General features: G+C 32.5%; 1 protein-coding gene across 5 annotated transcripts; it reads left to right on the top strand.

The window, feature by feature from the left end:
- The first annotated feature begins 1,141 nt into the window (after positions 1-1,141).
- On the top strand, positions 1,142-12,576 carry LOC115959217 (cyclic nucleotide-gated ion channel 1-like). Of its 5 annotated transcripts, none has more exons than XM_031077536.1 (8): positions 1,142-1,290; positions 3,209-3,507; positions 5,562-5,601; positions 5,711-6,158; positions 8,200-8,406; positions 9,609-9,892; positions 10,966-11,077; positions 12,090-12,576. In XM_031077536.1, exons 2-8 carry the CDS (start codon positions 3,303-3,305, stop codon positions 12,321-12,323), a joined length of 1,530 nt encoding a protein of 509 aa, XP_030933396.1. In that variant the 5' UTR covers positions 1,142-1,290; positions 3,209-3,302; the 3' UTR covers positions 12,324-12,576. The 5 variants fall into 5 exon arrangements, with proteins under 5 accessions (XP_030933396.1, XP_030933395.1, XP_030933394.1 ...); XM_031077535.1 differs by having other exon boundaries at positions 2,422-3,507; XM_031077534.1 differs by having other exon boundaries at positions 2,416-3,507.
- Positions 12,577-13,085: the final 509 nt, after the last annotated feature.

The raw sequence follows: 13,085 nt of genomic DNA, 5'->3' as shown, positions 1-13,085 counted from the left end.
CCCTTTTCAGCTTGTCTCGCCAATGTAGCATCATGATATTCTCTCCCACTCGCAACATCCACACTATCATAGCCACCACCACCATTGTCGGCACCAAAGTTCTTAGACTAAAAGCCACTCTCCCTTTCGGGCGACCTAGCTACCTCAACATCACCCTGATAAGGGGCCGGTTGCTTCGATTGCCATCTACTCGAAGACACCTTATCAAGTGCACTAGCATGAGTAAACTTGGAAACATCATTTTGTCCGGCCAATGCAGCTTGCTGCACCGGCTCATTAACCCCCTTTGCCTCTTTCCTGGCTGCCCACACATTTGTATAACCCCCACTATTCCCACCTAAATTCTGTGAACTAACCCTAACAACACTACCCGCCTCATTAACCTTCCCGGCATACGAATTCACATTCCCATTTCCACTTCCACTTCCACCTCCACCCAATCCTTGCCTACTCGAAAAACTCCCACTCGGCCCATACTCGAGTTTCAGCTCAACACGGGCAGACGGGACCCGAATATTATCATCACTAATATAGAAAATGTTGTGAAATTTTGTATGTATTGTTATTTTTTTTAAAGTGCTGCATTCACAATATTTTTATAACAAATCCTAGTTGTTTGGTTATTATTAGTTCTAATTTAAACCATGAGAGTCAATTTCATACTGTAGGCTATTTTCGTTTGGCCAGAATATCAGTTAATATCGGTATACTGTTTCAAGATTACTACTATTTATATATTTTTGTACGTAAATATATATTTGTTTGTATTATTTAGGTAAGAATGAATATAAAATTTTATGTTCATTAACGTAAAATTTAAAATTCACATACTTTATAAGTTTACATATTAGCTTAAGTACATAACCAAAATATTAGATTAAATAAAATACGTATCAATCAAGCAAAATTATTATAATAATGTAAATATGTATATATACATCAGTACATGTGCCTGGTACCTAGTTAATGAAATAAAAAGAAAGTACAGGGGCAAAACAAAAATTTAAGAGCATTAAGCCACGTGGTTGGTGGAAATGAATTGATACTAAAGGCAAGTTTGAAAAATATCCAAAACTTTTGGGTATTTCATTTCATTTATTCACACCAGTATTCACTATTCAGTACAGTGGACAAAACAAGGAAATATAAAAAAGAAGAGTACAGAGTCAAGGAGAACGAAGAAAGAAGAAAGAAAAAAGAAAAAAAAACGAAGAAGAAGAAGAAGCAGCGGCAGTGGGGGAAAAGTTGCTCCACGACATGGTATCGTTCAGAAACGACGGCGACATTGTGGTGAGTGGTGTGACAGCAATGACTGGTTTTTGGTTTCTTTTCTTCTTCTTTTTGTTTTTTTTTTTTCATTTTTTTTTTGTACCGGCCCGGATTAGATTTACCGGCCGAAATGGCTGATATTCACCAGTAAGAGCGGTATGGTCTGGTAATTTGGGCGGTACGAATCAATGGTCTTTCTGTACCGTTTGACTGACCGGTAGCATGTATATCGGTTGTACTGACCGGTACGGTACAATACGGTATTCACTTTATTGATTTCAACTCATTGCTGGGATTATTTTTTATTATAGTCAATAATAATTACCACTTAAAATTTATTTTTAAAAGTATTATAGACATAATTTTTTTTTTTTTTTGATAAAAAATATTATTTTATTTATTAGTTAATATTTAAGTTACTGTTACAATTAAATAAATAACCTTTTTATTAAAATTTTTTATTTTTTTTTATTTTTTTACTTTTACTTTTGAAAGCCTCATTTTGCCTATACTATTAGAGTTGTCCCCTCATTTACTTATATCATAAAGTCGGTCCTGTGTAGTGCTTACGCGTGTATTCAATCATTATATTTTGAGAGGCAAACATCCAAAAGGTTAAAAGCACTTAGGGTGAGTAAAATTTTAATTTATACCTAGGGTGACAACCAAATCTCTAATATCAAATTGACCTGTACACTCATACTTACCCACTAAACGAAATTTTAGTCCCTAGATCTCTACCTAGAAAATGTATTGTCTTCCAACTCTCACACACACACTACAAAGGCTATGCCACCACTTTATTGATAAGAACTGGCATAGTACCTTATTTCTTTTCTTTTCAATGTGAGACTGAATTTTTAATTAAGATTACTATTCTTATCGTTGTGGGACTAACACTTCAAAATGAATTAACACACCTCCCTATTCTTCTTCTAATTAAAGTGCGATTGCAAAAGAAACCTCCGAACTTATTCTTTCATGGACTGGATTTTAAGCCATTCAGTTTGAGCCTTTGAGGGGATGTTATAGACATGGGTTAAAGGCCAAATCCCATTATATCATATTGTCTTAGTCTTTATTATTATTTTATCCTAGTTTTAACTGATTATTTTACAGTAGTTTGACACAATACAATAATGCTAGTTTCAGTTAAGCCCATTTGTTCTGGATGTGTACTTGGTGGCAAAGGGTCCGACTGAAGTGTATATCTGGTAAACGTTGAAGAATCAAAGTCCTTCACCGTTTGTTTGTTTTCGCCCTATTATCTAATTCGATTTCTAAAAGAGAAAAGGAAAGAATAAATGTCAAACTTATGTTCAGATGGAGGGTTTATCCACGACAAAAGCATGGGTTCTCGAGAATCATTTTTTTGTTACATAGAGCTTTGGAGTTTCTGTAACTATTCTTCTCATTCCCATTCACACAGGTTGACTCTTGTATTTTAACAAAATAAAATATTATATAATCACTAAACAATATTTTATTTGAACCTGAAATTATGGTATGCGACATAGTTGTAGGGTAATGTCAAAAATGATTCCGTTTACAGGTTTCCTTGTAAGACCATTCCTTAGAAAATTGAGTCCAAGTTGGCTGCCATTGCCGAACTTCGTGGACAGACAAGATAATCGTACGAGTTTCTAGTTAAAAAATGAGGAGAGTTGTTAGCTTGTGAAACAGAAGCTAAAACATCATGAAGGTTTTATGGCCAACTAGTAATCATGAGGATTTATTCAAACAAGTTTTCTTTCAATTTCTTACTTATTATATCTTAATTAAGTTCCCATTTGCCCTTGAAATTTCCAGGTCAAGTCAATTAGAAAATTGCAGAATATACGTACTTGTATATATTTATTACGATTTTATTTTGCTACAATTTTGTGAAGTTGGATTTTTTTTTGAATGTTTACGCTATCATGTTGAACTGGCTGTGTAGACTTCGGAATATAAATTAACAGTTCATCGGTTGGTAAGAAAAACAATACAATACTATTATTTAGTGAAGTACCTGAGGAAGAGACTATCTTCAAATGTTTACTACTAGTAATTACTTACTAATTAAGAGAACGACAAGAGTTTCCTCTGCATCACCTGGAAGTTTCCTTTGCATTACTTGGAAACTTCATCTGCACACCTTTAAAATCCAATTTCAGCGACTCTTCGCCTTCTCCAAATCCTGCTGGTCTCTCTTGCTCCGCCTTGTAAAGTGCCTTCATAACTACTCAACTTTACCAGGTTAGATTCTGTCATATAAATTCTCATTCTCTTATTTCTGCGGGGGGATACTTCTTTAGAGAACTATTTGAAATTGTTGTTTTCATTGACATTCCGAAAGCAATCGGACAGTGTTTATAATTTTTATTTCATTTTTTGGGGTTCATTTTACCAATTAAATTATGCTTAAAGTCTTGCAATTTTTATTAAGATAGGTGTAATTAATTTTATAAAAATCTTTGCTTCTTGATCTTTATATGGTTTCTTACCATATATAAATAAACCCCATACAATCCACCAAATAGTTTAATATAATATGATTTTTTTTAGTTTTTAGTTTTTTGTTTAAATATTTTTTTTGGACTGAAAAAGGTAGAATGGGTATGTTTTAGTGAACAAAAAGTACAAAAGTATAAGAAAGGGTCCTAAAGCCACCCAGAGCTGCGTCACTAGCTTAGCAACAGGACAAAAATGAATCATTATTAAAAGCCACATGTAGCCTACTGTGTTTGTTGATTAGCCTAACAGTTTTTTTGTTTAAATATGAAATTTGATAATAATGATAATTATAGTTTATTAATAAACATTTATTATGGTTATGTTTGTAGATAGAACTATAAAAAAAATAACATTAGGTATTTATTATGATTGTATTTATATATGGAATTATATATTCTGCTAATTCATAAGTAATAGATTTTAAATTTAATTAAAAATATATATATTAAAATAATAAGATGTAAAATTATTATAACTCAAAAGTTGATATGACACTAGGAGTGTCAATGTTCGACCCAATCCGCGAACACGACACGAACTCGACACGGGTTTTTTCGGGTTAGGGTTGGACCTTAATGGGTTTGGGTCATAAACGGGTCGACTCGAAAGTGACACGATAAGAAACGTGTCCTAAGTGGGTCAACCCGCATAACCCGCAATAGACACGTTTGACACGCCAATTTATTTGTGTCAACCCGAAATGACCCACTTAACACAACTTATTTAACTCATTTAACAAATAAATATTTATTTTATTTTAGATTTGTCAAATACCTTTTATATCCAACATATATTTTAAATTTAAAAAGAAAAGTGAGTAATTACAAAAATTTACAAGAAATATAATTGGAAATTGAAACTTTACAGACCCTAGAACTACTAATACTTTTTTTTTTTTTTTTTTTTTTGCATAGAACTTGCACAAATAAAATTGGATGAGCTTGTGGAAGATGTTATGAATTTGAACATCAACAAAGAATCTATGTATGATAATCGTGGTCATAGTCAGGATTAGTCTACTGTTTACTCAAATTCTTTAAATATTAATACTTAGCATTTGACAAGTTCCAAGAATATTATATATATATATATATATATATTTTAACTATGTTATTTTATTTTTGTTAAACTTAGTTATTTTGAATTTGGGTTGAAGTGTATGCACTTCTTTTAGAGTGTAAAGAACTTATTTTCTAGATGAATATTATATTTTTGTTGAACTATATTATTTTGAATGTGAGTTGAAGACTTGAAGTGTATGCACCGTTTTTTGGGATGTAAAAAAAATTATTTCTAGATGGATGTTATATTTAATATTATGCAGGTTGAAATGGGTTGTGTTACATTCATGTCAACCTAACACGACTCGTTTATTAAGCGTGTCAAATGGGTTGGGTCAGGTCAACCTGCCTTATTAACAGGTCGGGTTAGGGTTGAAGAATCATGACACGATTATTAAATGGGTCGGGTTAGGGTTGAGCCATTTAGTCGAATACCCCCTACCTTGACACGACACGAACCCGACACGCTAACCCGAATTGACACCCCTATATGACACTGCATTTTAAGATTAACTAAAACTCAAAAGGGTCTCAATTTATATATGACAGCTTCACAGGCTAGCCAAAAAGAAAAGTCTTTGGGTGCCTAGTGCGGAGAAATTGCACTTAGAACAAATGGAAATGGGTATATATTGTCTAATCCGTTTCACAATATTTGCAGGGATCAAAATTTCACCTGTAAATTTAGTTGGGGTCTATAGTTCAGAGACTGATTCTTTGTTTTGTACAATATAGTTATGAGTAACCGGGGGAGTCCGCAAGAGAATGGTGAAAGGTTAGTTTCTTAATTTGATGTTTAATTTACTCACCCCATAGATAGTACTATAGTAGATAAGAATAAATCACGAACTTATAATTTTATGTTTGCCATATTTTTGTGTCAGTATGAATCGGGAAACTGAGAATGAAGACTCAGGGAATATTAATGGACCAGAACATGAAGCTGCTGAATTGCAACATTCCAATAATGATAATCATGAGGGTGAAAGAATAACTAAAAGGATAATTCTTAGACATGTATGGAATTATCTCTTCCTATTCTCTTGTGTGATTGCAGCAATTGTGGATCCTCTATTCTTTTACATCCCTGTGATCAATGATAGTAAGAGGTGCCTTTTGTTGGAAAAAAAGTTGTGGACTGCCGTTTTTGTTTTTCGGATGGTCACCGATGTCATTTACCTTGTTCATATTGCTTTGCGGCCGTGGATGGACTTCAAGATCTGTGAAAAGCCTAGGTCAAATATTTGCTGTTCTAATACTAACGTTTTTGCAAGTGTTCGGAGATGCTTCTCCTTCCTAATCGACGTTTTTGTTGTTCTTCCCGTCCCACAGGTAAGAGCAGCTTTCTTCAACTAAATTTGTTTTTCTATGGCCACAACAATATTCCACCACATTTTCACTACATAATTGCATTGAGTTGAGTTGTTCCTTCTATTGTCATTTGTTCTTTCAAATTAAAAACTCCAGCCTTTCAAAAATTTTAAATGTCTTCAATTTTAATTTTTTTTTTTTAATTTTTTTTTTTTGCCCTCGAGTATTTTTAGGACACCTTGTCCATTTTTCAAAGTAATACTGTGCAAAGAGTGCGTATTCCTATTTCCTTGGTGACGTTTTTAGTTGCTGTATATATAGATCATAGAGAAAAAAAGAAAAATGAAAAAAGAAGTAATACATATCAATTGTCTCAGGTTATTAAAATCACAATCCTGGTTTGTAGAATCCATGGTTTTGAAATCCGGACCGGACTACTTAACCGGAACCGCCTATTTGGATGGTTCTTTTAACTTCAAAACCCGCTCTACACAAAAAATCTAGTGAACTGTTTGAACTGAGGTCAAACCACCTGGGTTTGAGAAGTGTGACCCGGTCTCACGGTTCAGGCTAAAGCTTAAAAAAAAAAAAAAAAAAAAAAAAACCTCAATTCATCTCCGGTGAAACTGAGCTGTTTGTGCCGTTTTCTGTGCTTATCAACCCCAAATTTGAAATTGCAGTCCCAAAACACACTAAATGGGAAAATTCACGTACAATGAGATGAAAAGCACAAACCTTTTCTTCTTTTTCTGCATCTGCGTTTTCTTTGTTCTTCCTCTTGCATTTTCCTTCTTTCTTCTTCTGTCGCTAGTCACTAGTACCCAAAAGCCAAGATTTTTGCTTTTTCAATGAGTTGTCTACCACTATGGTCTATGCATTGACAGACACTATCCTTTCCCATGTGAAAAGTTGGACATGTGGCTACGACTTTGCCTTTCATTTTGGTTTGTAATTTTTTATGAACTTTTTATGAACTTTGCCTTTCAATTCCCACCAATTTGTAATTTCGTATATTTTAATTTATTTATTGCTTTTGTATTGTCAATGTAATTGTAGATTAAAAAATGCTTAAAACATTGTATATATTTATACTGAGTGTATAATGTTATAAGTATTTATTTAATCTACAATATAAATCTTACCTTCATAGTATATTGTAAATAGGAGAATGTTAACCAGCATCGCCTTATGCTGGTTAAGTGTAGAAAAGACAAAAAAAAAATTTGTCAGAAAAAGTCAAAAAAATTCTGAATAATACCTACAAAACTGAAAAAAAATTATATGAATTGCAAAAAAAGACAAAAATTGTGTCAGAAAAAAGTAAAAAAATTTTGTGGTTAACGGGCACCGTGCAGTGCCCATTAACACAACTCTTGTAAATAAATAAGTTTTCTTTTTATTATTATTTTGTTTAACAATTAATAATATTGCGTTGATTTTTGAACACTATAATGGAAGTTGTGGTATGAAAATACATTTGAAAGATGGTCTTTATATTTATTTGGTTTATTTTAGTCAAATTTTATATTTATACTAATTTAATATATTAATTTATATTTTAAATAATTATTAAATTAATTATGATAACATCATAATTCGATATCAGTTGAACTTCGGTCTGACCTCAAAAACCTTGAACTTCTTTTATTACGGTTCGATAAACGGTCCATGTTTTAAAACCATGGTAGGATCGTGAATCCTATAATCCTAGATTGCAATCCATATTACTCTAAAGTCTAAATTCGTTCATCTAATAAAGTTATATATAGTTGAATTGTGTCACATCCTAGAATCGCATGGGATCATGATCTGACGGCAATTATAGCCGATTCTGTCCCACAAGCTCATCTCTACACTGTTTCTCAATATGAGCTTGGGTCCAAAATCCAAATTGATAACTCGTACAGAATTAAGGGGACTAAAGTCACTAAACTATAGTTTTACATTTTCTTTATATTAGCTTTTGTCCTTCGTTTTTAAAAGAAAGTATATTTCCAAATTCTTTTTCTCCTGCTTGACTAGATTTTATCCGTTGAAACTAAACTCCTTGCAATCTATTCAGGTGGTATTTCCATTCATTTTTAAAGAAATGAGAAGCACGAGACCTTCAGAAATAATAAAGTCACTGAACACCCTTGTGCTCTTTCAATATGTGCCTAGAATTCGTCAGATCTACCTATCCTGGAAGAACCTTCCGAGAAATGCTGGCAAACTTGATGGATGGATTAAAGCTTTATTCAATTTCTTTCTGTTCATCCTCGCCAGTCACGTAAGTTTCTTGAGGTACTGAGTTCATATTTATTAAGGGTGAATTATAAAATTTCTCAGTGTTATTAGGCGGACTAATTATAGAACTCATCAAGCCTCAAGAGATATGTACACAATAACTTTTTGTTGTAGTGTAACGTTAGAGAATGAGAGTTAACACAATTTAGACCTCCATTTTACTGTTAATAGTCAATTTCATGCTAACTATAGACGTAAGCCTGATAAGATCCTTAAGAATCTGACAGGAATTAGCTGAATTCAAGGACAGCCAGCCTCCAAGAATGATGGAAAGTAGATGAAGAGTGAGAAAGAGAGAAAACAGAGCAAATAAGGAAACAATGGAAACAATGTGTTATTTCTTATGCCTAATCAATACAATCCAACCTCCTTATGTACAGAATCCAATGTAACTAACTAATTCTCTAATCCATGATTACATCTCACTAATCAATGCTTAAACAGTAAATGAGTAACTAAATAACTACCCACAACCCCCCGCTCTTAACGGCCTAACTGACTAACTACCCCTGAAGCCATCACAGCAGCAGACCACGCACCACACAGCAGCAACCCACGCACCCCAGTGCACACCTCAAGGCCACACAGCTGTGCAACACATAACCCTTCATGACACCAATTGCCTTAGCACGTGCCTCCATTTGTAGCCTTGTATCAAAGCCCAATTGTTTAAGTAATTAGCCAATTGACATTATCATGGATATAAACATGGTAGCAAAACCTAAATAAACAATCACACACACACAAGAACACCAAAGTGTTTATGAAGAGAAAAAAAATCAAGAACCAAGTAAAAAAAAAAAAAAACTATTTAGGGCCTATAGCATCAAACTATCCACTAAATAAGAACAGTTGAAGTACACATCACTTACAAAACCAACCAAACTATATGACTATATACTCGAGCCTTCTGCGCCCCTACAAGCAATGGATTCCTTGAATCTTTTCTTCTTGTTAGTCTCCAGATCCACAAATTGAGCCACCAATTGCAAACCAAGTCTCCTTGGTCATTCCAAGGACGTCTTTCAGATATTTTATTCACCACTTAAGGTTTTGAGAAGAATATAACTACTAACTTGATGAATGGTTGTTTTTAGATGCGTGCATATCACCACAACAATAGGAAAAATGTAATAAAACTACAAACTGGATTTAAAGACTTTTAATAACATGTTCGTCTTTCAGGTAATTGGAGCCTTTTGGTACTTTTTTTCTATTCAACGAGAGACAGCTTGCTGGCACTTGGTCTGTGGAAATCTAAGTGGATGTGGAAATTCTTTTAGTTGTGCTAACACTGACAGTTCAGTAAATTACGCATTCCTAGATGATCGTTGCCCAATAAATACACCAAATACAACAAAATTTGATTTTGGAATATTTCTTGAAGCCCTTCAGTCTGGTATTGTGCAATCCTCAAATCTTCCACAAAAATTCTTTTACTGTTTCTGGTGGGGACTACGAAATCTAAGGTTTGCATATACTACACTCTTTAATTTTTCGATCAGTTTGTATTAGACTTCTCCATGTTACATATATACTGCGTTGATTAATTATCAAATCATACCATACCCTTTTATTTTGTTGGAAAGCGAGAGTTCTAATGCAATTTCATTTGAAGTAGAGTGTATGTTGTCCTACACATTTCATTTTGAAGTAGGTTTTAAACAAGTCTCATGTACTCTTGATTTAGTATTATTGGCTTATGAAGTTTAAGAAATAACCAAATTTATCATTTATGTCAATTGTGATAGAATGGAAATTCAGCATCTGCATCCACGCCGGTAATTTTTAATTTTAAAAAAATATTTGCAATTAAAATGTAATAGAAAAATATTTAAAATAAAATTTAATAATTTATTCTTAAATAAATTGTAATTTTTTTTTTTTTAAAAATAAAACCTTAGGGCACTTGTATAAGTTGTATCAATGTTTGTATAATAAAATTTCACCCACATCAGTTTATGTAAAATTTTGTAAAATCATAAGATTATTATAGTAACTGTGTAAATTTACTCTTAACACTATTAATTTTGTATTTAATTTTTTATTCCCTTTTTATGTATCCCAATGATGAATGAAGAGAGTATATGGTAGATAATTAGATATGGTGTGTTTTGAAAAGTGAGTATGTAAAATAGAAAAAATAAGTTCTTATGTTAAAATAAACCAAAAAAAAAAAAAATTATAGAAACTAATCAAATGCTCTTATAATTGGTTGAAATTTTTGCTATGAATCTATTGAATTATTTCGATCTGTCATTAGGATGGGATTGTGATCAAGAGGATTAGTCTCTTGCTTTTGCAATAGGCTAAGACCATTATTAACCGGTGATCTTGATTTTTGTTTCCTTACCATACTTTAAAATGCTTTTACGGTCTTTCTTCATATATCTCCCAAGTATATTCTTCATCTTATTAATTAACTTATTATTTACCGATAAAGTTTGTACTTTTCTATTTTTTGGAGAAAACTCTATTCTTATTACTTTATGTATATTCTAGTTAAAATTCTAAGATTAATATGTTTGCCCAATTTTTGCAGTTCTTATGGTCAAGGCCTTCAAACAAGCAACTATCTCTGGGAAAGTTGCTTTTCAATTTTTATCTCTATCTTGGGCTTGCTGCTATTTTTATATTTCCTTAAAAATTTGAAGGTAAATACTCAATTCTTTCTTCTCTCCTTTTCTTACTAAAAAAGGTTTGAGATTGTAGTGGAGGTGGGGTGGGGTTGTTGATTGTTAGCTGAATTGAGAGGTGGGACTACTCATCTATGATTATGTGAAGATTAGACCAAAAATCAGCTTCTAAAAACAATTATTGCCTCAAGCCTAGTCATGCATTCTTTGAAAGGTTAAAAACAAAATAGGTTTTGATTATTTCACATCTTTTATAGTGTCTTCATTATGTATATTTTGTTATATTTCGAGTAAAATATGGACATTTAATCCGAAAGTGTGGACATTGTATAAAGTATTTCACATTCGGTGAAACAATGATTGGAAAAAAAAAAAAAGGAAAAAAAAGAAGAGGCTGTAGTTAGTGCAATCGGCCAAACCTACCTCATCAACTTCTAGATAAGTGAGTACTATTATTGTTTCCCTAGTTTTGTTTCATTCTTCGTTTTTGGTACTAATCTTGGTACCCTCTTCTTGATCATGCTTTTGTTTTTGTTGAAATATCAGATCCAATTTTATTTGTTGAAACCAAGAAAACGTATATTTAGATTGTGAGATCAATCTTAGTTTCTATGTTCCCCTCAAATGGAAAAACAGCATTTCACTCTATAGTTCCCTTGTATGCTCGAGGAGTAGAAACCAAAGCACCCCTAATTTCATTCCTCTTCTTCTGCTCTTTTCCCTATTTATTGCATTAAAAGTGCGACCTAAGATTAGCCTTTTTTTTTTTTTAAAAGTTTCAACTTATTGCGTCCGCTCTTGATAATAATTCTTTATCATCAAACTCAGAAACCAATCAGTTTTTGGTTTAGACAGAGATTGAACCTTAAATCTCTTATACAACCATTAGAGACTTTTCCAATTGAGCTAATTGAAATCCACACCTAAGATTAGTCTTAATTTTAGGGTAACGAATATGTACATACTTTATATAAACATGCTAGATATTGTGAGATTTGATAAATTTAACTTACTAGTGGAACTGGAACAGACTTATATAAAGTTGGCAACTAAAAGCACAGACAAGAACGGCAAGACATCCAAGGAGGAACACAAAAATAGAAGAGGAAAGAGAGAAGAAAAAAAAGGAAGAGTAAAGAATTGGAAAGCAAGGAAGCTGTTTCCATGTTTCCAACCAGACTTGCACCGCAAGAAAGAAAAGTCTTCCCAGTCTAAAGGTACAAGCGATGGGAACGAGATGTTACCGAGTTCATCAGCTACATAAGTCAATTACACCACTGCTCGTTCAAGCTGAGACCTATGTATCATGTTGATCGAGTGTGGGCTATGGAATAATTCTCAACTGGATCTTGATCATTTAATATACACTAGAAATCGGAAAATAAAATTCTTTTAATCTATTTGAGTGTTGAAATTTGTATAACAATTATTTGCTTTTCTTTCCACCCATAAGATGGATTTCACTGAAAATGTGACTTTTTATTATGTTGTTAATTTGTTATCTACAACTTCAGTCCTGGTTTCCTTAGCTACTACCAAGAAGAGCAGTCGGATGTGAAGACTGCTTATGAGTTGTCTCCCATACATATGCTTCACTTCTTGGAAGTTTATTTATTTATTTATTTACTATTCAGGTGTGTTTCTTTGAATATTAATACTTCAATTTTTTTTTTTTTCAAGTTTTCATCCCTGATGTTTACATGAATTTCATTGTTTGTTCCAAAACTTAAAAAACAAAAAAAATCCATAAACTTTGTGAAGAGTTTATTTTCAATAGTTTTGGGATAAAATAGGAAAGAAAAAAGAACTTCAATCCAGTGGCAGGTGTAGGATTATTTGTTAGAGGGATCAATAAGAAACATAAATTATATAAAATTTAAAACAAAGGAGAGTTTGAATATATCGATATTACCCCCCAAAAAAAAAAACAAAAACAAAAACAAAAACTGAAACACATAAAATTTTATAATTGCTTTTTACAATGTGTTATATTTTGAAATCATACATGATATCTTTATTATCAATC

This window comes from Quercus lobata, chromosome 9, assembly GCF_001633185.2.
Source record: "Quercus lobata isolate SW786 chromosome 9, ValleyOak3.0 Primary Assembly, whole genome shotgun sequence".
NCBI classification, from domain to species: Eukaryota; Viridiplantae; Streptophyta; class Magnoliopsida; order Fagales; family Fagaceae; genus Quercus; species Quercus lobata.
The sequence above is the reverse complement of the archived record's forward strand: the minus strand, read 5'-3'. Positions and strand labels throughout refer to the sequence as shown.